General features: G+C 35.5%; 3 protein-coding genes across 6 annotated transcripts in view; all 3 read right to left on the bottom strand.

Annotated features, from left to right (window-relative positions):
* Jvl (javelin-like) overlaps positions 1–20,931 on the bottom strand; it is a 63,259-nt gene extending 42,328 nt beyond the window's left edge. For 2 of the 3 annotated variants that reach the window (XR_014439982.1, XM_083105935.1), the window contains exon 1: positions 20,178–20,930. Coding sequence is in view for 2 of the 3 variants with exons in the window: in XM_083105935.1 (XP_082962061.1) it covers positions 20,178–20,222 (45 nt within the window). In the remaining variant the exon portion in view is untranslated. Of the gene's footprint in view, positions 1–20,177 lie in introns of all 3 variants that reach the window. The other variant, XM_083105936.1, reaches the window with a different exon arrangement.
* LOC145975453 (uncharacterized) lies at positions 14,027–19,555 on the bottom strand. Of its 2 annotated transcripts, none has more exons than XM_083105941.1 (5): positions 19,293–19,555; positions 18,612–18,642; positions 18,301–18,510; positions 17,583–17,772; positions 14,027–14,294 (listed from the first exon to the last, which is right to left on the bottom strand). In XM_083105941.1, the coding sequence occupies exons 1-5, from the start codon at positions 19,440–19,442 to the stop codon at positions 14,141–14,143; spliced, it is 735 nt and encodes a 244-aa protein (XP_082962067.1). In that variant the 5' UTR covers positions 19,443–19,555; the 3' UTR covers positions 14,027–14,140. The 2 variants fall into 2 exon arrangements, with proteins under 2 accessions (XP_082962067.1, XP_082962066.1); XM_083105940.1 differs by having other exon boundaries at positions 18,612–18,768; positions 19,293–19,553.
* A 259-nt stretch (positions 20,932–21,190) lies between the features above and the next one.
* LOC145975549 (uncharacterized) lies at positions 21,191–22,236 on the bottom strand. The gene has a single exon (XM_083106107.1). The coding sequence runs from the start codon at positions 22,114–22,116 to the stop codon at positions 21,403–21,405; it is 714 nt and encodes a 237-aa protein (XP_082962233.1). The 5' UTR covers positions 22,117–22,236; the 3' UTR covers positions 21,191–21,402.
* Between the last annotated feature and the right edge of the window lie 176 nt (positions 22,237–22,412).

The following is a 22,412-nucleotide window of genomic DNA, read 5'->3' as shown; positions in this document are numbered from 1 at the left end:
CATTTTCTGTTATTTAACTTGTTGAAAATTGATGTTTATTATCTTCATTATTTTACTAAAGTATAGAGGAGTAATATCTATAAGCTTAATAAGCAAGAGCATTTATGGACCGAGAAGAGAAATGCGTTACGCAACGCACGCGCACCGACAAATTTCAATATAATTCAAATAATATAATAAATTTCAAATAATAATAAAATTAAAGTAGTTTAATATAATTAAGAATTTCGAGTCCCTGTTATAAATATATACGCGCTCGCCAATTACGAAATGGAAATTTCATTAAATTGGGTCAAAATTAACACTTTCGTAAAGATGGTTGGTCTCTAATTAAACCTTGAGGAAGTATATACCTGTACTTCCGTATCGGATGTCGAAATGAAAAATCCTGTCTGGAGCCGGACCGCGGAGTGAGTCCGACTTATGGATTGTTCCAGGCCAACGAGATAATAAAAACGCACCGTTATCCTTAAGCGAACCGAGTTCACGCCGGTTCTCAATTAAACGCAGCCTCGTAATTTCGTCCGGCATTAAAAGGAGGACAGCCGATACAATGGCGCGAATAGAGTCGGCCGGGAAAGAAGAGGCGCGCTTAGAGCCGCGTTAGTTCCAAATGTCGCACGATTCGCATCCATCTTTCCTATCGCGATGTCCTCGATGTTGGAAAAACGTTCGCTGCGAATCCGTGAAAAACGTTCGGAGAAAGTCTATTTTTCTGCAAAAGATAACGCCGACTGTGATTAACGCCGAATCGCACGAGCGGCAATAATTATTGAGCCACGCTTCCGAGTGGCAAGCAGATCCCTTAACACGGAAAAGAAAGCAGCGGCGATCATCTTCGGCAAAAAGTAAGAGCGATCAGAGGCGCAAAGAAGAATAATGCTTTTTCGCGCGCGCGCATCGCATCGTTGCAAAAGAGAAGAGAGAGAGAGAAAGAGAGGTGCTTGCGTAATTCGTTATGCTACATTCGTTTCGCCTGTCAGACATTGACTTCCTCGGACTGTCATCATCGAGCGCACGTGTGTATATGCGTGTTCAACCTTATAACGTTGCAAAAATTACTTTAGATGTCTCGTAAAAAGTAGAAGTCGGTAGCAGTACTGCGCAGTTTATTCTCTAATAAGCATGAAAGCGACTTTACCGCGGAAAAATTCAAACAGAGATCGTTATCTCGTGGAACCTTACCCAAGAAACATATGCAAGTATCTCTCGAATAATAGATCTTGAAGCTAATTTCGCTAAATGTGTATATGTGTATGTGTGTGTGTATGATTAGTTTCGCGAAAAGATATTTATAGTTGGTAAAAAATTAGTGTCATTATTTATGAATGACATTTATTTTTACTTGTGCACTGTGAGCGAAGAGTTAGAGAATGCAATCGTTAGAGATGATGTATACAAATTAGTTTCTTTGTTGAATTTTATAGCTTTATTTTGCATGTCGCCTGTACGTAATCAAAAATGACGATCTTGTTTTACAATATTTCTAGAAAAAAAGCCTTTATTACTCTGAATCATAGTTAAGATTAACTGTTTTAAGGCGTACATAGATCTTAAATAATCTAATGATTACTGTAATGTTCTCTTAATGATTTTCTTAATTTTTCTTTCTTAATTTTTTATGATTTATTGCTTCTTCCATACAATAACGAATATACTTTAAATATGCGTATTAAAATCAGAAATTTCACTTTTTCAAAATAGTGGAAGGATGCTGACGCGTCTGAAAAATATTTTGCTAAATTTATATACATTATTACAATGTTTTGATAAAATTTTATAATAAAACCATTTTATGTTTTACTTACTTAATCATGTTATTTAATATTAATCCTATAATTGCTTGTTAACTCTAAAAACTGATTAGCTTGTTAATATAAAACTGACATCTCATTTAATAAAATCTTAAACGATATGTCAGCTTCATTTATATTTTGTTAGTTCATTAAATTTAAAAAAAAATACAATATTAATTAAAATATTACGATATCATACATACACTAAATATAAATTACATTTTTATTTTATTTTTAGGTGTAATAAAAGAAATGTCAATACTGTTGGTGTGAATCATTCACTTTGTGAATCTCGCAAAAAATCAATTCAATTATAACAAGGAAGCAGAATATTCATTGCGCTCAGGAACAGACAGAAATTGGCGATTCAAATTTGACTGCTATAAAGCCCGACTCTTTTAAAGCTCTTCTTTCAATGTCAATTCTCGCACACGCATTCACGCATATGTGCGTATCTTGTTCAATGTTTTGAGATGAATATTATTATATAAAACAATGTGTTTGTAGACTCTGGCTGATAATTTTTCATTTTTTTTATATTGATTACATGAATAAAAAAAATAAAGAAAAAATCGAAAGAATAATTGGCTCTGTACATATCGTTTTTATTACACAAGCTTGTTATTAAAAAGTTTTAATTATATTTGAGAAATTTTCGTCGTATATGCATATTAATCAGTTTTAATTACAAAAAAATTTGCCAACATGAATCGTTTTTTTCCTACCCATCTTGTTAGCGCATCAAATGTGTTTCATCCAGTAATTTTTTTTCCAACACTTTCTACACTTAAAGCGCGAGACGAGCGTACGTTCGCGCTCTGAAGAAAAGAGGGAAATAGAAAACAAGCGTAGAAAGTTTTAAGAGAATAGACCCATTTTAGATCAGCTAATATGAATATCGTTTGAAGTCATTTGCTTGCTGGTACAACATTGTATCTCTATGAAATGTGTAGCGATTATTACATAAAAGCAGGGACATGATAGTATGCATTATCGTATGAACAGCAATGTCTTATTGTTCTGACAATGACAGCAAACAACATTCATGCATCGAGAATTTATCGACGTCCATGATATTCCACGATAGAAACTTTTAAAAAGCTATGGCTGACTCAGCCTGTCATTGCAAAACTGATGCACAAATGATTTCACCGCAGCAATGGAATCCTCAGAAACTTCTCAGATATATCTATCGTTAACACATTGGAGCTCAATCATGACCAAACATCGTATATTTATATCATTTCTAATATTTCTTCTTGAAAGAGTGCATATGTACGAGTTTCAATACATATATAAAGTATACCTTTATAATTCTCTAAACCTTTTTAAAAAATTATATATATATAAAACCGAAAAAAAATCTAATTTCAAAAAGATATATACATATTTATATATATTTCAAAAAGATACTCTCAAAAAAATATTGTGTGGTGGAATACGTTATATCTAATTTTGGCAATACTTTCTACATGTCTTATGCATATATATATATATATATTTGCTCTTACAAAATATGTACATAGAATTCTAATAAACGTCTTCGCATACTATAGTACGCGATAAACACCAAGTCTGTGAATTTTGTTAAGGAGGATATCCGCTTCGAGGGGAGAAAGTAGTCTCGGATAAATATACGCATTCATTACTTCAACTCGGACGTTAGATAACATCGTTTTCCTGAAATTATTTAGAATTAAACGCGAAAGTAGTTTTTACCGGAAAAGAGGAAATCCGTACAACGCTATGAAGACACGTCTTTAAGATCATGTGCGAGACTGATACATGCAGCGGGCGTTGACAGGAACTCTCAGATAAGCGACCCTGAGTCGCATGTATTATTTCCTTTTATATACCATTTTTATCATCGCGTGTAATCTTTCGTGCATCGTTTATGAACCAACCGAGTCGTTTAAACGCGCGAGAAACGATGACCCGCGTTTTTCGTTACGGATTGCGCGACCGCGAACTCTGAACCTTCATTTCGTCGTTTGCATAATACATATGCATACGCCAACGCTGTTTGAACTATACGAGATGCTGGGAAGCAATGTCCGGTTTGAAAGAAACGTTATACTCCGTCCGAAAGCTTCTAAAGCATAAAAAGAAGACGGGAGAAATATTAAAACCAAAGCGATATTGCAACTATGGACTTGGATAAAGATCTTAATGCGTATATATGTAATAGGTATAGTTTTCTTACATATGTGATCTTTAAGAAGGTTGCTTTAAAAGTAGCTTATATTGTAAAAGTTTTGTTGAAAACATACGACATAATTTCAATTCAAAATCATATTAATTAGTCTCTTCGAAGTTTTAATTATTATTAGAATATTATCGTCATTTTTATTGTGTTCAAAAGTTTGAACACAATAAAAATTTGTATCGAGCTTTTAAAACAAAGAATATGCACTTGCAATATGCTCTTGGTTTGATATCATCCATCTAACTCTTATTTATAGCCTTTAGTAACAAATATTATAAGCTGCATTGTACTATAAGCAAATCGACAGAATCATCGATGTGTTCAAAAGAATAAACGTGCACATCATCATTTTTCGCCCGCGAATGCATGATAAATTATCTGCATTATGCAAATTTTCTCGCCTGGCGAATCTGGAAGAATGCTTGCATCGCGAAATATAGCACCAAAGATTCGTGCATTTTTTAAAATCACGATAAAACAAAGTAAACGACGCGAAATTTAAAATGCGTTTATCATATCATATTAAATGTACAAATGTTGCGTTCGCGATTTTGTGAAAGTTGAAACTGTAGACTCCATTTTATAAAATATGATAAACAACAATTCTTCGTAAAATATTTGCTAAATATGCCATTATCAAAAAATATGACATAATCTTCGTAAAACATTTCAAAGCTTTGCATTTCTATAACAATCTCAAATCAAGGCTGTATGTTTTAGAAAGATGCAAAAAAGATCATATTATTTTAAATGTTTTTGCGGAAAAAATATATAATAGTTACAATGCACATGCAGATATATATGTGTATTAAATCTACATTGACTGCACGAAAACATCTATTATATTCTTTTCGTGCCGACAAGTAAAGTAAAGAAGATAACAGCTCAAGTAAGTATACATCGGAAAAAAGCCGCACGCAATCTGCATTTGCATAATAAAAATGCTTAATCGATAAATCTCAAATTATTAAAACAGTTTCAAAACATGAGATTCAAGATACTCAAAGATAAGCGCAACAAAAGCCTAAAGAGAAATCGTCATTAATATTAAGGTCGGATAGTCTAAAGCAATTACATACTATGAAACTCTTGGCGATTAACGCACGTACACGCCGGCTAATTATGCATGCAGAATCGCATAGAGATGTGTAACGGACGCGTAGCACAACGGCCGCTCACGTTCCTAGCCGCGGTAGTATCTCGGTTGACCAGTTAACGAGCCGTGTCGCGTGAGATCCGCCGTTAACTACGCCCTAACAGTATCGCAAAATCGCCGATCGGTATCAATCATACTGCGATACCCGCGCGGATCGCGGTAATTCACGATTCATGGGCGAGAAAGGCATCTCCAGCGCGTTAGGGTTGTAATTGGAAACAACATACAGGATAACGGTAACGTGAGTTACATTCGCTAATTAGATTAATCAGAATTTAATATCAAATGCCAAGTGAGACCGAAATACCGTGAGAGCGAGTTCACGGTTATTAATGAACGATACGAATTGTTAATAATTTACGCGTGACATATCGCGTTGCTAATGATTTTGCAGCTTAAAATTAAACAGAATTAAGCATTATTTATGAATTTTCAATGTGTTCATGATATAATATTCTCTGAGTAATATAAAATAATTAAATTTAATCATAAGAAAGCTTATTACAGTCCTCTCTCATCAGATTTCCTGCATAATTTAAGCTGGATTGTCAAAGATCATAAATTGCTAGAATAACAATTTTTGCTATTCTAGCAATTTATGATCTTTGACAATCCATTTCGGAATTTTATCAGAGTAAAATATATAATATCAGTTCACGATGTGTATTAATTACTAGAGAGATTAATAATGCTATTACATTGGCTCTCAATTTGCTGCAAACTGTGATAATTATTAATAGCAAGTGGCAATTATTAATAGCACGTTATAGATAAATTTAACTATCAGTAAAGAGAATATCCCGTACGGCGTTTACAAGCGAAGGAAATATAGACGACGGCGAATGAACCACCGATCGATCGATTTATCGCGTAAAATCGAATGCCATGAAACGTAGGTGAAAAAAAAGTGAGAGGACTCGGAAGGCACGTCGTCGATATGATTCCTTGGTTCGTTGCTCGCACAACCTTGTATTCTATATCAAGAAGGCCTTCTAAATCGATTTATTTTTAAATGTATGAGATACGAATGATTTGCAATCTTGTATCGTACATGTCATGCATCGTCTTTCTTTTAAATCGAATTCTGATCGACCGAGCGCGCGGGATCGCATAAAACATTATGTCCGCAGTATAATGAAACAATACCCAATGTTTTACGTTCATCAGAAGTACAGTCTCTATATCCTCTTTAGTGATGAAAGAAAAGTTGCGCTCATCGTTCGCTATTTTACGACTACGTGGGATATTATGGCGTTGTCATAAATATTTTTATGCTTCTCCCAAGGCTACCGTGTGCAAAAAGAAAAAATTGCGCGAGATTAAGACTCTTGTATATTCAATTCGAACTGTTTATTCTAAAACTTGTAGTAGGTTTCGCCCGAATGTTTCTAGCGGACATTCAACTCTGAACGAGTAAAACGTGTTTGATTTCCTCTATCGACATTGAATACAAGTCTTACATTAAATAATATTAAATAGCAACATCATATTAAATTAAATTTTTCATTAAACAAGACTGAAGATAACGAATATCAATTATGCATCATATAATGCATATTTAAAACATCATTTTGTTAAAACAATATTTGTTTAAAAAAATTGTTTATTTGTCCAAAAAAAAGCATACATAAATTTAAAAAATAAAGAATTTGCTATGCAAAGAATGAAAATAGAAAACCACGGAAGATATTAGTAACATAGCATGTTGCCAGTTACCAAATGGATTTGGTAACTGGTAGTTACGAGCTATGTGAAATCTCATCATACCGGTTAGAAGGCAACATAAGGCATCGATACATTAGGCTTCAGGAATGCGTGAATCGCGTGCGGATCGCGTATTATCCGCTACTCCACGCAAGATTGAAAAAGGTCCATTTGGACCGACGTCGGCCGATCGTTAATCGCCGTTGACATGCATTCGAGATAAATCATCGATAGATCGCCAACGATCGTGGTGCCTTGATCTTGCCCGACATCAAAACCAGTCTCGCCGGACGACGCGAGTTTCCGCGTTCGATGCAGATTAGGTGTTATATGATAATGCGTGTTCTCTCGCCCAATCGCCTCGAAATGAACTCAGAAAGCAGTGAGGCGCAAATAACGCCAGAGAAAAGAAAAAATAAAATAGATGCACAGTGAATGACCGATCGTCAATGAATAATCCGTGAATTTTTAAAAGAAGAAGAAGAGATGCCGAGAAAAACCAATTCTAAATTTTTTAAATATTAATTCATTTAAATCTTTAATATCTCGACTTTATATCATTTTATATTTTTTATATTTTGCAATATTTTCTCCAATATTTTATTATTTTTAGGATTATATTTTGATCGTGCTTTTTAGCTTTAAATATTAAAACGCATTAAATTCTTAAGTAATCTCGTAAACTTCAGTCAATCTGCATCATCCATGTATTCACGAATGTTATAAAGAGCATATTTATAGCAAGTAAAAGCATTTCATGTAAAGCACGAGCGCTTTAGAGCTGTCACTTTTTCGCGATCAGGATTTTACGTTCGCAGGTCGATAGCGCGCCTTGACCTCCACGCTTTAATTGAAAATTATTGCATCGCGAATCGCATGTGATATATGCGCGATTAATAATCCGCGTGACATTCCACCTTACAGCGTGCAGTACCGAGCCGACGGTATTATTCAATTTGATCACAATTCACGAGTACTTTGCTATCGCCGCGTCGCGCTGCTAATCGCACGATCGAAAGCGTTCTGAGACACCGACGGCCTTATACGCGCGTGTCAGTTCACCGTTATTAACCGCGATTTATTAGTTTCTCGACTTGGCTACAAATGCGGAATGCGTGGAATAATAAATTCATCGCATCGTGTAATATATATGGCGCATCGTGATAATGTGAGCGAATAGTGTAACTCGCGTATATTGTGCAAAAAGAAAATCTTTAAGAGCTCTCGTTAAGGTGAGCGTACTGGTTCGCCGCTCGCGAAAATCGCTCTGTTCTTTCATTCACCTGTGTTTTTTAGCTACGAAAAATGATATCAATTGTCCATGAATTTGTTTTTGAAAAAAAAGAGATATTTTTCCCCACGATTTTATCGTCGAATGGAATCAAGGACGGGCGATAGAGCGTGAAGGAGGTTTCTCAAAGAAGAATGATTAACTCGTGGCTTTTTTTTCGTCAGCTGTGTTTTTTTTTTAGAAAAGTTTTAACTTGTGTGTTTTTTACATACGTAGTACATGGTCGAAGTTATAGATTTTTTTTAATTTGTTTGATTTTCTAGCAAGGAGAAATTAAAGTTCAATCTTGAATGAGACTTTTACAATTCCGGGGTTCGTGCGGATTCGCAAGAATGATTTGCTAAAAGCAGCTTCTGCAAAATAAGGAAACGGGTCGCACGACACGTCGGGCACACACGTATAGTTAACACGCTGACACACATATCGCGATTGAAACTTCGTGTCGCGAGAAGGAACTTGTCGGCCGTCGCGCCACATTGAGTTCGACACACGAGTTGGACACATTTACGATCGAGATACTTGACGATCGACGACCACGAGAATGGAAAATTCTTCGATAATGTCGGATAATTTAATGCACACCGACGTCCCGTTCTTCGTGACTGCGTATCGGTGAATAAACTCGATTTACGATAGATAAAGATAATGTAAAACTGGGCTCGTGATAAAGTGCGGACTTTTACGACTGAAACGCGCTGGAGATCAGAGAAAAATAGATCCACGCGTTATTGAATGTATAGAAACATAAACAAACATTTATTTAGAGGATATAGAATATCAAAAATTTACGTTTTAAAGCAATTGTTATTATAAATTTGTTGATAAAGATTTTTTTTCATTGTTGAATAGAGAATAAATATTTTTTATATTAAAGATCATATTTCGTACACATCAAAATTGAAAAGTAATTTCGTAATTTCAAAATAAATAATAAAAAGAAATATTTTTTATTTTATTAATAAAATAAAAAATAAAATAAAAGTGTAAATTTTATATAAATTTTAAATATAATTTCGAATCAAATTTGTTAAAAATACATACATATATATGCATAAATAAAATATATAAATTATTATAAATTAAATAATTAAAATATATATTTATTAAGATTGATGTGAGACATATCAAAAAAATGTAAAAGAGAGAAAATACAGCTCTGCTACACTTTGTAACACTTGACAAAACAACAATAAAAGAGATATCTTAGTAGTGATTGTGTATTACAAAATATATTAGATTTTAATCGAAGATCAACGAGATCAATTGCATATGGTGTGGCAATAATCTCTATTAAAGTAATACTCGCCCATTATATGAGAAAGTATACTGAAAACTGTTGAGGCAAAAAATATATTAAATGAAATTTAACGTGGCATTACATATATATATATATGCGACTAGGAATACCTTGCAAAAGTAACGTAACTTTATTCGTTCTTGAAAGGCCTTCTTCCACTTTCTTTTCGCCGTGCGACACTCGACAAAAAGGGGCTTAATTATTGTGAACTCGACTCGCAATTTTGCAAGCGGAAATTTCTTCATCGCAGCGGAAAAAAGAACGAGATTCCGCGTTGTATTCTCCGCGCTCGATGAGCTTGCTTTAATGAAATTAAATGTGTTCGAGGTGAGCGCAACTTTCAAATTAACTGCCATAAGAGTTGAATCCTTTATATGTCTCTAGTCTATATAAAAAATACAGCTTAAAATTAAGTAATAAATTACAATCTGTTTTCTTGTGATAAATATAGAGGTCCATTTCGTAAAAACAGAACATGTAATTTTACATGTTCGGACGCGATAAAATATTCGCAATCACTTTATACTCGATAAATAGTGGGCCAAAAGTAAAAGCTTGGAAAATTACCCATCCATAAAATATAAAAGACATAATCTATCCATCAAAACGTCCGATATAAATTGATATAAATTAACACACGATCAATTATACTTGTGTTGTGCTCCTATATCTCTACAAGTACGTATCACGAATTTCATTGCTGATAAATGTACGCGTTCTCTTAACGCATCATTACACGAGGAATCCTCGACAACGGATACACTTTCGAAAATAAAAAAAATAAACCACGCATCGTGCCGTTAATGGGCGCATAAAATCTTTACAAAGCGATAAGGCAGGATCTACCGCTGAAATCTCCAGATCAAACAGTACTTTTATGACCGTCGCAATCACGTTTGCGTTGCGCACGCGATTTTCTGATTTTAGAAACACTTTCTCACTTCCGTTCCTGCGGGAGGAGCGTCTCAAAAAGAGCTATCGACACACTTTCCAAAGATAAATTTTCCAACCGCTATTCTGTCGAGCGAGACGAAGCGGGAAACAAGTAATAAAAGAAACTTGCCGCGATTAACGCTCTCTCCTTGGCGAACTTTTTTTCGACAAAACTAGGTCTTTATTATTATGAAAAAATATTTATTCCATATATCGCAAGTAATTCGCGCGAATCATTCTCCCAATCTGTCAATGTTAACAAAGATGCCGCGTTTTTTTAATCAAGATACTACATGTATATTTTATAAATATTAATTATCGAGGTTTGAGAGGTCTAAACGCGTAGCAGATGGCTTTGCCAGACAAGAAAAGGCTAGCGTTACACGCGAGAGGCGAAAACGCTCTTTCATCCGCATGGTACGTACAAGATGCAGGATTATGTTGTTCTGACGCCGCGACAATCCGTGAAAAGAGCATTCGCGAGAACGAAGTGCGTGTCGCGAGCAAGGACAAAGCCGGCGAGGAGGATGGAAAGCGAACGTAAGATGATTTCGTCGACCCGCAAGAGTTTCTCCGGTGAAATGCAAACCATTCTTACATACAGCAGATAGTGCTGAAAGCGCGCCGGTGAAACCTCCTGGGCTTCTATCAATAAACATTACTGTACGTTTGTACGTATCGTCGTGCGAACGTCATGAACATGGCAAATGTATGTACTTGTCTCCGACAGCAATAGCAGTATATCAAAACGTACTTTAATATATGAATTATGCGACATGTGAAAGGTGTAGTGTTTAATGGAAGATTAAGTATTTTATGTCAGATTAAGTATTTTTTAATTTTTTAATAATTAGTTATAACTATTAATTATAATTAGTATAAAATTCAAAAGTTTGGTTCCTAACGTTTCAAAATATTATATAGATAAATTTATAAAGATAAACGTGATTATGATACATAATTTTAATATAGCAAAGCAAGTAGATTGCGAAAAAGAATTCTGGAGAACAGTACATAAGGAAACATCAATTCTCATTTTATGATTCCACGTCAAAATACTTTAAAATTTCTTCGCAATAGCATATGTTATACTCATATTATACCCTACACATACGGAAATTTACGCAATCGGCTGTTGAATATGTTTTACGATAAAGCTATAGATGTTTATTAACGATTAGAGTAAAGATCGTAAAGTCTCAGCGTTTAAAAATCAACTTACTAATAAGAATATCTCTCTAAATATTAATCGCGGGATATGAAAGCGGATATAATCGTCTTGCGGAAATCAAAAGTGCGTGAATAATATAATGTTAAAAAAGAAAGTAGAAATTCTCGTAAGGTGAGTAATTTTACACGCATATTCGATAATCAAGATCCATTTCAAAAACTTCATCTTCACGTGTCATTTTGTTACAACATGTTCGTTGTCATCGAATAATTCCCTGCGGGCGTAATAATTCAATGTCAAAATATCACGTCGTCGAAATCTTATGCTATCATGATCATGCATTTAGCGTTACGCGAAAAATGGACCTTACGCCGTATATCGTTGACACGTGAATCGTTTTCAATGTCGGGAACTCGTTTTCTGGGAGAACAATAGGCGCGACTCCGTAACAGTCGCAGTATTACCATTTAACGCCATTTCATTGCAAGTTACATGGATAAGGAACATACAACAAATGCATAATTATGCCGAATCATTCGATTACAAACCGGGTATCATTGATCGTACGAAACTCCCTTGAGTGTGATTGCTTTGGTGATGTAAGTTGCACCGGAATAATTCTGATCGTTCATTCGAAATGAATTCGCCAATTGCAAATTGGATAATTGGTCGATTTTATGCTTCAGGGAACGGATAGATAAATCAATATATATATATATATATATATATATATTTCGAAGCATTCGATATAAAATGTCGGTATCTTTCAAATAAATCTACAGAATCAAACGTCATCATAATCCCATGCAATTTTCTCAATAAATAATCTTGTCGATGCAAACCGCGAGGATTTTTTTAAATTGTAATATTAATACGTACTCTTTATATGCTATAAAAATATACACAACTAAATTGCGGATTGTATAATCGCATTTCGCAATAACAAAATTATATCGTAAGTCGTTGCAGCGCCGACTATCCTACGTCGTCAAAGCGCTGAGACATCTTAGTCATTGTCTTGGTACCTCTCTCGCGTTTATGTAAAAGGATAGGCAGGCAAAAAAAATGAAATTACCGTCGAATCACCGTCACCGCATGGATAATGAGCGCGAACAAAGGTGCGCTCGCTCGCGTAACTCGCTTTCTAACATCGGCATTCGGACATGTGCGAGCGGCTAATGTTTTCGCGTGTATTAAAACTAGGACTTGTTGTTTTGCCCGACGTTATTAAGACAATTGATGCAGAATTAACTTGTTTGTGTTTTTTTCAATTGCTCACTTTTACCCATTTTGCCACTGCCACGCGCGCGTGATAAAATGCTCTACGTAAAAAAAATAGTTTCAGATATTTTATTCAAGAGAATAAAATATAAAATAGAATATTTAAAAAAAATAAAAATATTTTTATATGAAAAAGTTCCTGAGAATAACCAATAAAAAGATTGTATTGCTTTAATACCTATGTACATTTTCTTATGTAATACAATCAAGCGACGAATAAATTATTGACATTTGTTGACTTTGTAAAAGGAACAATTGCGGCAAACACATTAATGCCAACTAGATGAGCAGACACGTATTTCATTCTTTTTTTTTCATTCTGTGATTACTTCCGGTTACAATTCTTGATTACATCGCGGCATGCACGCGTACGCAGTTAGCCAAGGATTAATTATAAATGTTACACGTCACTGCATGCGTTGATTGCGCTACATAATTGTGCCTAATAATACCAATAACAACGAGCTCACCATTGTTCCAGCGCTCTGGCATGCGCTTTTGTGAGAAACCGATGTTCGATATGTTATCGAGATTATTGTGGGGGAAGTAAACCGTGTCATTGTTAATCTCGGCAATTTGTATATTATGAATTTCATGCTTGAAAGATGTTTCTAAAAATAGCAATCTTCGAAATTAAAATTTATCGATGTTAAATAAAGTGTCTATAATTAGAAGCTTATTTGTTTTAAAAGCTGAGGCTATTTGCGAGGAACTTTTTCCATAACAAGCGTAATTTTGCAGATAAACCACTGTAATGAAAAGACTTTCACGTTCTTTTTAATAACGAAAATAAGCTGACGTAAATCATTAGTTACGCAGCGTAACACGAAAATGCGATCCGACACAGTGGAGTATATAACATTAAAGATTTGCAAGAGAGAGAAAACTTTTCTTATCGATCGCGCGCACAGCCTGTTGGCTTAGTGCAACGAAGACGATCACGGACATTATGTGCACGTGTCTCGTGTGAGAAATGCTGCTTAAACCCTCCTCGATGCAAGTGGAAGAGACAGCTCGTGCGACGGCTATAACGTGTAAAACGTGTGCAAGGGATTTCAAGGGATTCGCAAGTTCGCCAAAAGAAGAGTTCAGACAAGTTATTTTCTCGTCGTTTGCATAATCGAATAATCCCCCTTTCACCGCGCACGGTGTATCGCGATGTTTGAAAAAGATAAAATACGTACGAAAGCGTTCACATGCGAGAGCTTTATTTATGAATTTTGCATCGACAGTTTATTATTTCCTATGATATTCGCCAAGAAAGATTTCTCGTATACGATTCACGATAATTACCCTAACATAATTTCAGTATATGCTGGGCTCGTCTTCCTGCGGACAAATTGGCTTGCGAATCACCATCCGTAAAGTTCTGTCGTAAAATTCCCGTGGATCGTCCCGGCCTATTCTTTGATCCTGCGTTCTTGATCCCACTGTTTCAGACACGTTGCTAATCTCGTTCCTGAGATTCGATTAATTATCGTTAGACTTGTCTCTGTGAAAATTGATTAATCTACTACATGTAATAAGCTTTGTGTAAAAAAGAGGAATTAAAAACCAAGCAAAAATAACTATACGTGTATATCTTAAGCAATTAATCTAATTTATCCTATTTATTATTCTATTCTATAATTGCAACATTACGACTTTAAAAATCTGAAAATTTTCACTAGTTTTATCTCTGATTAATATTTTTAGCAATTAAAGAATTTTTAGGATTTTAAATAAAATCGAAAGAGAGGGCGATTCGATGGATAATTCGCGAAGACGCAATTTCAGGTGGAATTTTGCATCGATACAACACGTTGCACGCGCGTGGCGCATCGTAGGACGGAGACTTTTACTTTCTAAAGCAATAAGACGTTACAAATCGCACGAACTTACACGTACACGGTATATATATACGCACATACGCGTATTCGAATTACCGATTAAAGCCATATTAGAAGACGCCCACGAAAAGCACAGGTAACTAGAACCGACATTATGCTCGACACACACGTGCGTTCATCCATGCAATCAGCCCGCATATTCGTATTTTCAACTGTCAATTGATACGCAAAATCGTATTCATGCGTTTATATCGATTGTTGCGCGCGCAATTTACTAATTTTATTATCGCCTGATATAAAACGATTCGTGTGCTGCGTGACTCATACCTATTTCACAAACTGTATCATGATGTAGTAAGACAAAGAAAGTTGATGTACAAGGCCGAAACATTGTAGCAGGAATTAGTAGCTATTACTTAAACGGAATTAATATTAAAATTGTTTTACTTAGTTATTTTATATGATATATAGTTTATACATTTCGAATAGGTTTTCGCAAACGTGTATTAGAATCAACCTGGATATAATTTTGAAATAGAGACATCAGAAATTGTTCACTAAAATTATCGAAATTTGTTACGGAATTGTTGCTGGATTGTGATTGATAGTATCGGTAGAAACCATAACATGACTAATTTCCTCATTTACTCGCGAAATCGAAATTTTAAAAGTTTATAGACACGCCATGGAGTTGTCTGCAGTAGTACACAGAGTGTCTCAAACTTGTGCAATTTTTTTGCACATCTATGTAAATTTTTATAATTTATTTTCAACAAAAGTATCAAAATACTAATAATTTATGCAATCATATGTAAATGAAAGATTTTCTGCAAAAATTAATTCGAAGGATTAAAAAGTTTTCTTTATCTAATATTTATTTTAATAAAATAATTATTTAAATTAGCATCAAATTATTCAATGTTGAAAATTAAAATATATGTTAGGAAAAATAGCGTTCAGTTTAATTTTCGTTGCAAAAAAAATTGCGAAAAAAATCAACTTTTAAATTGAGATAAGAGTTCGTGGATGAAAGCTTTTCGTCAGCAGAGTTGAGAAACATTGTGTATACTACATAAGCAGACATCGACCGCTCCATGGTACGATGTCCCGAATCCATATTCCGTACCAGGATGCACCTGCCTGCCCGACAAATCACCAAACTTATTCCGCGATAAAGCGCAATTTAAGCTTTCGTAGAGAATCCGCAGTGGACAGAAGACGAGATCACGAAGAAGTAACCGCAGTAAAGCTCGAGAAGAGAAATTTGCTCGAATTCCTATCTATCGCGTACAGAGAAAGTGCACCTCTTCCCACTTTCATATGACTGGATTGCTATAATTGATATTGTCACGACGACACATTATTTATCTTTACGGGATACGAAATGTGTCTCTTTAAATCAGTAGTTGAGAAAGCCAAAGGAAAAGAATATGATATTTTTGTAGTGTACTTATATCGCGTTTGCAATCAAATTCTAATTTTCTTAAATTATAAAATTAAATAAAAACGCACAAGAACTGACTTATTATTAACGATTTTAAAAACTTATAAAAAGAAATTGCTAAAATGTTATATATACATATAAAATACAAATAAAATACAAATAATTTGTATTTAAAAATAAGAATCGTTTAAAAGCGATGAGATAAGTACCTTATTTAAAGATTTCGATTTAATCAATGAATGGCAATGCATCGAGCATCTCCAACGAGATAAGAGCGAGTTAAAGGACTCGCGCGAAATGAAAATTACCGATATCGCCGGCGGCGGCTGATTTCATATTTACGGCAAAACTAATGTTTCAATGCGCGCGTTACCTCACGCAACTTTCTCAAACGACATGATTGATAGATATGCCCTGGCGTAGACGCGAAACGAGTGAGTCACGCCGAGAGACGTAACCGCCATTCGCATATGGCACAGACTGTAATCAAACAGGATCTCCGTACGATCCAGTGAGCAGGAGCTGCGAAAATGCAGTTCTGCATCCCGCGTTACCGCAAAACTCGTTGCGGTTCGAATTTACAAGACGATATGCGTAAAAAATACCGTGTCTATAAAGGATATCTCGATATAAAGAAATTATGATGGAATGTCTCTAGAAAATCAATTACTTATAAATATTAATTTTAGAGAGATGCGAGATTCCTTATTTCAAGGTGAAATTTACGAGTTAGACTTCTTGTATCGAATGCCTCATTTAATAAGCATAAAATAATAGCGTAAGGTATGATCGCGTGCAATTCTTAAGCGGCAAGGCATCTCATTCGAAAGTTCATTCGTTTGTGTGTTTACGCGGGCCAATAAGGGTCAAGCTGATCAACCAGTCGAGACCGTTTCCGGCGGGTATCGTACCGAGTGTCGCCGATACTGTTGATCGAATGTAAACCGACCGCAATGGCGATACCGTTACAGATTTTTAGCGCGGTTAGCACGCGAGCGAGCTTGCGGATTCGAGCCGCAAGTCTCTATGCACGCTTCTTGCAAATTCGATATCTGCATATTCGATATCGAGGCTTCATGGTAAAAAATAGAAAAAAAGTTCACACAAAAATGTAAGCAATACAAATTAGAACCGGCAAGAATCTACTGCGAAAAAGCACAGAAAGAGATGTAGAGATTTCATAGAGAATATATCGTCAAATTACGATCCTTAAATATTTTATATTGAATTTCAAGATAAAAAAATTTTTCTTTCTTCACTTTCAGTTGATTAGAAAAAAAAATTGATTTTAGAAATTTAAAGATTTAAAAATTTTTCTTTCCTCACTTTCAGCTGATTAGAAAAAAATTGATTTTAGAAATCTAAAGATTTAAAAATTTTTCTTTCTTCATTTTCAGCTGATTAGAAAAAAAATTGATTTGAGAAATACTATTTCTTTTGAGTCAGAGAAAATGAAAAGTGTAATGAGCGGTACCCTAATTGAGTGGAGACCGTCAGTTCCATAGGAGCCATCGCGACGATGGTACCGCGTTGCAACGCATCCATGAAATCCGCTTCAGACACTTCCTCGGTATTCATAGAATTCGAAACAGTTTCAGTTATCTCTGAGCTTTCGAACGATGTGGAAGTCGTGGATGTTATTGTCGTACTTTGTAGATTCTCGCCTGTAACGTCGTGCGCGACGAAAGGAAATCGAACGGAGGTGAGATGTTAAATTGACGCTGCGACTGACGTCTTTAAAAGACCGCGCGTTTAAAAGCTATTTCATTCTAAATTAAATGCTGATTCTAAATTTTATTTCGATTTGAAGTAGTCGAAAGGAGAGTAGCTTTAATATAATATGGTCATTGAATTGGTCAATATCAAAATATTATTAGTATCTTTTGATTGTAAATAAAATATCTCCCGTTTTACGTAAATATTTTAAGAATTTATTATGACGCGTAATTTCTGAATGCCGACTCTATAATCTGTAATTTATAATTTTAATCACAAAATACTTTTGCATTTTTAAACGAGAATATTTTTTATAATTTTCGATTTGATAAATCCCAACCTAATCAGAATTTAGATTTAAGAAAATTTACTGCGATTTTAAGTTTCCGAATACATCACTCGAGTAGAAACATTACGTGTTTGATTCTACATCTATCTCGTGAATAAGTCGAGACTGAATTTCCATGAAGTCTTACTCGGTTCGACATCGCGATCGAAGGTACTCGCGGAGAGCACGATGGTGTTCGTAGCGGAGGTCGTGGGTTCATCGGGGTCGACTTCGGAGAAATAACTTGCGAGGTCCTGGCAAGATTCACGCGTCCTTGCAGCATCCGCGACGGAATGATGCTCGGATCGATAAATCGAGGTATTGCTCTTCGTCGTACTTTGTTCGTTCAGCGTAGACGCTGACAAAGAGAGAGATGGAGAAACAAAGAAAAAGAGAGAAAAGATATATCTTTTTCTTTTTTTAAAGCTATTTTAATTCATCAAGAATATAAATATTTACCGCTGTCAAGATTCGCGAGCTCGTCGCTTTCCTGAAAAACATGAGGCTCAATAACACGATGATTTATATTCTTTACTTCGGAATCAACTTCCCTTTGATTCTTTGATTTTATGAAACGCTTCAAAGGATTATGAAAGGTGGGCAGCTTCGATCTAATCTGTGCATTACATTCGTTAGACAACGTTCATTTTTTATCAAACGTGAAATACGCATTTTGTTTCTCCTCCATATTAGTAGAGTCGATTAAGTAACTGCTTAATTAACGTTTTATATTATTCGAGTTGTACAATAAATTAATTGCCTAGCCACTCAAGATATTATAGTTTTACTCTCGTTATCGCCTTCATAAAATCGAAATTTCCGCAATTAATATGACCGTAAAAGATCAATAATTACGCGCTGTAATAAGAACAGAAATTGAATTGAATCCTTACACCTTCATTAGGCTTTCTGGTCGATATAACTCATTTTACATAATCCAATAAACATACAAAACTATAAGTTTGTATTAATTATATTAATATTTATACTATAAAAGTTTCATAGAGTGCATGACGTAATGTTGTAAATTAAGCCGATTAAAATATATTTCTACACTATTTTAAAATATCTGCGTCTTTTTCAATCATGTGCTATTATCGAGAAGTCCTAAATAATATATTCTCTATACTATATTCTCACCTTCTGATTTATCGCGGAAAATAGAGATCGCTTATCGGATTTTCTATGATCGAATTGACTAAGATTTATATCATCCGCGAGAACTCGTTGTTCCGGGATATCTGAATTCTGTGATTTCGAAGCTTCTCTATTAGTAGCTATATTACTCATATCTGAATCATATCGACATAATAAAGACAGGGCAAATCAACGGTACAATTCTAGATACTTATCCAATGACACAATTCTACCTATCAATTTGAACGTCGTGCAATTTCGGTATCGACCATTGCATTTGGTCGAGTGACTTTTGTCAAATATACAGTGATATAAAATTCTTGTTATACGTTAAATGAATATGTATAATAATATTTAAAATTTATCGAAAGGAGAGATAAATATTCTCCGAATGTGCATAATTTACAATTACATATTACTATAGTGCAGAAATTCAATAATGTTCGGTAAAATTTATGCTATTTCACCAAAAAATAATGTTTTATGTAATAATTAATACATTATATTTTTTAATGATAATTGTAAATGCTGATAGAAAAAGAAATTTTATATTACAAAATAAAATGCTTGGAAATTATTAATTTCAATTTCTTATTTTTAATTTCAATAAAATTTTGTATTATTTTATTATATAAAAAATCATTAGAGTATCTCTTTATAAATAATAAAAATAAACATTTTAAGAGACTGATATTTACGGGATATTGAACTATTTCGAATGTATTACTGCCATAATTAAACATTGCAAGATCCATGTGTTTGTATAGATTTTTTATTTTGTTTTCCTTTACGAAACACGTCCCTGACCGGCTATTTCGTAGTAATACGATATCAAAACAAGGATACCATTGGAACGCGAATGAAAATAATTAAATCTCGACAACTTACTTGATAAGTATAAGGTGTGCAGGGTACGTAGAATTCTCTGCTCATAATAGACGGATCGCCTGCTGGCGAAGTCCAGCTGACGGATCGTCCTTCGGCAAGTGTCAAAACGCCGGTGGCGCCATCTTGGTCTCGCCCGGATTTGAGCGAGTCGTTAAGTTGTCACGAATGGGCAGGATCACCGAATCCTGGTCGCGGACGCACGGGCCATTCCTTGCCTGCTTTTTCGGGGTTCATACACGTCGCGGTTAAAACGCACGTACTTGCGTGATCCGCGTGTCACGCGTCACGTAACGTCACGATGTGTCGCGTCGCGACGTTCAGGTCGTTCGCGTCAGCGTCGTCACTGGCAGACGTACGATAACAACGACGATGACAAGGACGACGATGACGATAACGATGACGACATCAACCGGCGGGGATTTCTTATCTCGACGCGCGCGATTCACTAAAGCACACTCGAAATGCACACTGTATAAATTTCACTCAACGACGTTGCCGGGTTCGTCGGCCCAACACGATCATGGCGCACTTCGGTCGATTGTCTACGCGAGAGAACGACGCCGCGGAATCTTACGAGATCACCGTTCGTGAAACACGCGACGAGAGATGCGCGTTAGATTTTATTACGCCATTTTTCGATTATCGACGCACACGACGCTCTCCAGGGCACCTTTCGCGTGTACTTGCGACAAACAACCATTCACGCTCGCTGTCAAGTGCCGACTGACGGCGTATTACGAATCGTGAGGACCGACCGTGCCCGAGTGTTGCCGAAGTGCGAGTCGATGGTGGCGCCATCTTTGGGTCGAGCGCAGTAACATCTCCTCAAAAGCCGATAAACCAAGCACTTGATTTGATCAATAATGTAGTTATTAAATCAAATGCTTCACATTAATTCCTCGCGCATTGTTATTATTGATGCAATTATTATTTACTAAATTATTAATTAGATTTTATATTAAATTAAATTATTCATATTAAAAGATGGATTTCTAATATTTATTCAACCACACGTAAAAAATCGTTTTAAAATATATTATTATATTTTGAAATATTTATATATATTTTATTTTCAATGTCTAATATATTGATCTGAAATATTATATATTGCATATATCAAACTTGTACAAATCGGAAAAATGATAATATAAACAAAGTGTTAAAGTATTAATACTCCTTCAGAAAATTAAAATTTAATTAGCGTATATAAATACACTATTGTACTCTACATGCACGTAGCAATCCAAGTAGAAGTTCCCGCACGTGCCTTTGCACAGCAAGGATTCACGCCGCAGGTAGCGCAAGTCACACCTGGGCGCGTGCGAGGTGGTTGTCCGGACGAAGGATGCTTTCGTTTCTTCTGAATGACGATATTTCGCGGCACCAAAATGTCATCCCACGGGATCTCGATATCATCGGGGACGCAAGTCTCGTCCTCCTTCGGCGCCCGTATAACCATTGATCTCTCCAAGGCCAAGTCACCCCAGGGTATCTCCACCGAGGAGTCGCAGGCTTCCGGATCGTCCAATACACTCTGCAAGGTCTCCGTGATGAGCAGATCCTTCCACGGTAGCATCATGATGCCCGCGGAATCCCTCTTCTCGGTTTCGACGGGTTTTGCTTCAGCCTCGTCCGCTTCCCGATCGGCTGCAGCTGTCACGTCGGGTCGAATTCTCACACCTGTCACCGGTAGAGCGATGTCCCTCCAAGGTAACTCGATCTTGGAGTCGCAGAGCACGGACTCGTCCGAAAACTCTCGACGAAGGGTTTGCATATAGGGCTCATGCCAGATCTCTTCCTCCGGATTGTATACGAAGACCTGCCTCTTCCTCTTGCAAGGATCTCTCGTCTTCTTCTGATGCGCGTAGAGTTTGACGCGGCAAGAGCACAATTGCTGGAGTATATTGCGTCTGCTAGAATATTGCGTTGTGTTCGGCATAATCGCGATGAGATGGATATCGTGGTTTATACTCGTCGATTTTTTTATCGTTAATTTTCCAACCTTATATCGTAAAAGGGAAATGAAATCGATTGAACGTGGATGCGAGACCTCGATAAAATTGTTTTTTTATTATAATTAATATGAATTACTATCGAATATTTTTTTTATTTACAATAGTGTAATTATGCCATTGTAACTATTCATAATTCTTTAGTATAATCCATAGTATTTATATGCAATACAACTAATATAATTCGTTTTATTTCTATTAAATTCTTGTTAAATTTTTCATC

This window comes from Camponotus vicinus, unplaced genomic scaffold (assembly GCF_025532165.1).
Source record: "Camponotus vicinus isolate PSW18456_S1 unplaced genomic scaffold, iyCamVici1.0 SCAF_8, whole genome shotgun sequence".
Lineage (NCBI taxonomy): Eukaryota > Metazoa > Arthropoda > Insecta > Hymenoptera > Formicidae > Camponotus > Camponotus vicinus.
This window is presented reverse-complemented; position numbering and strand designations above follow the sequence as displayed.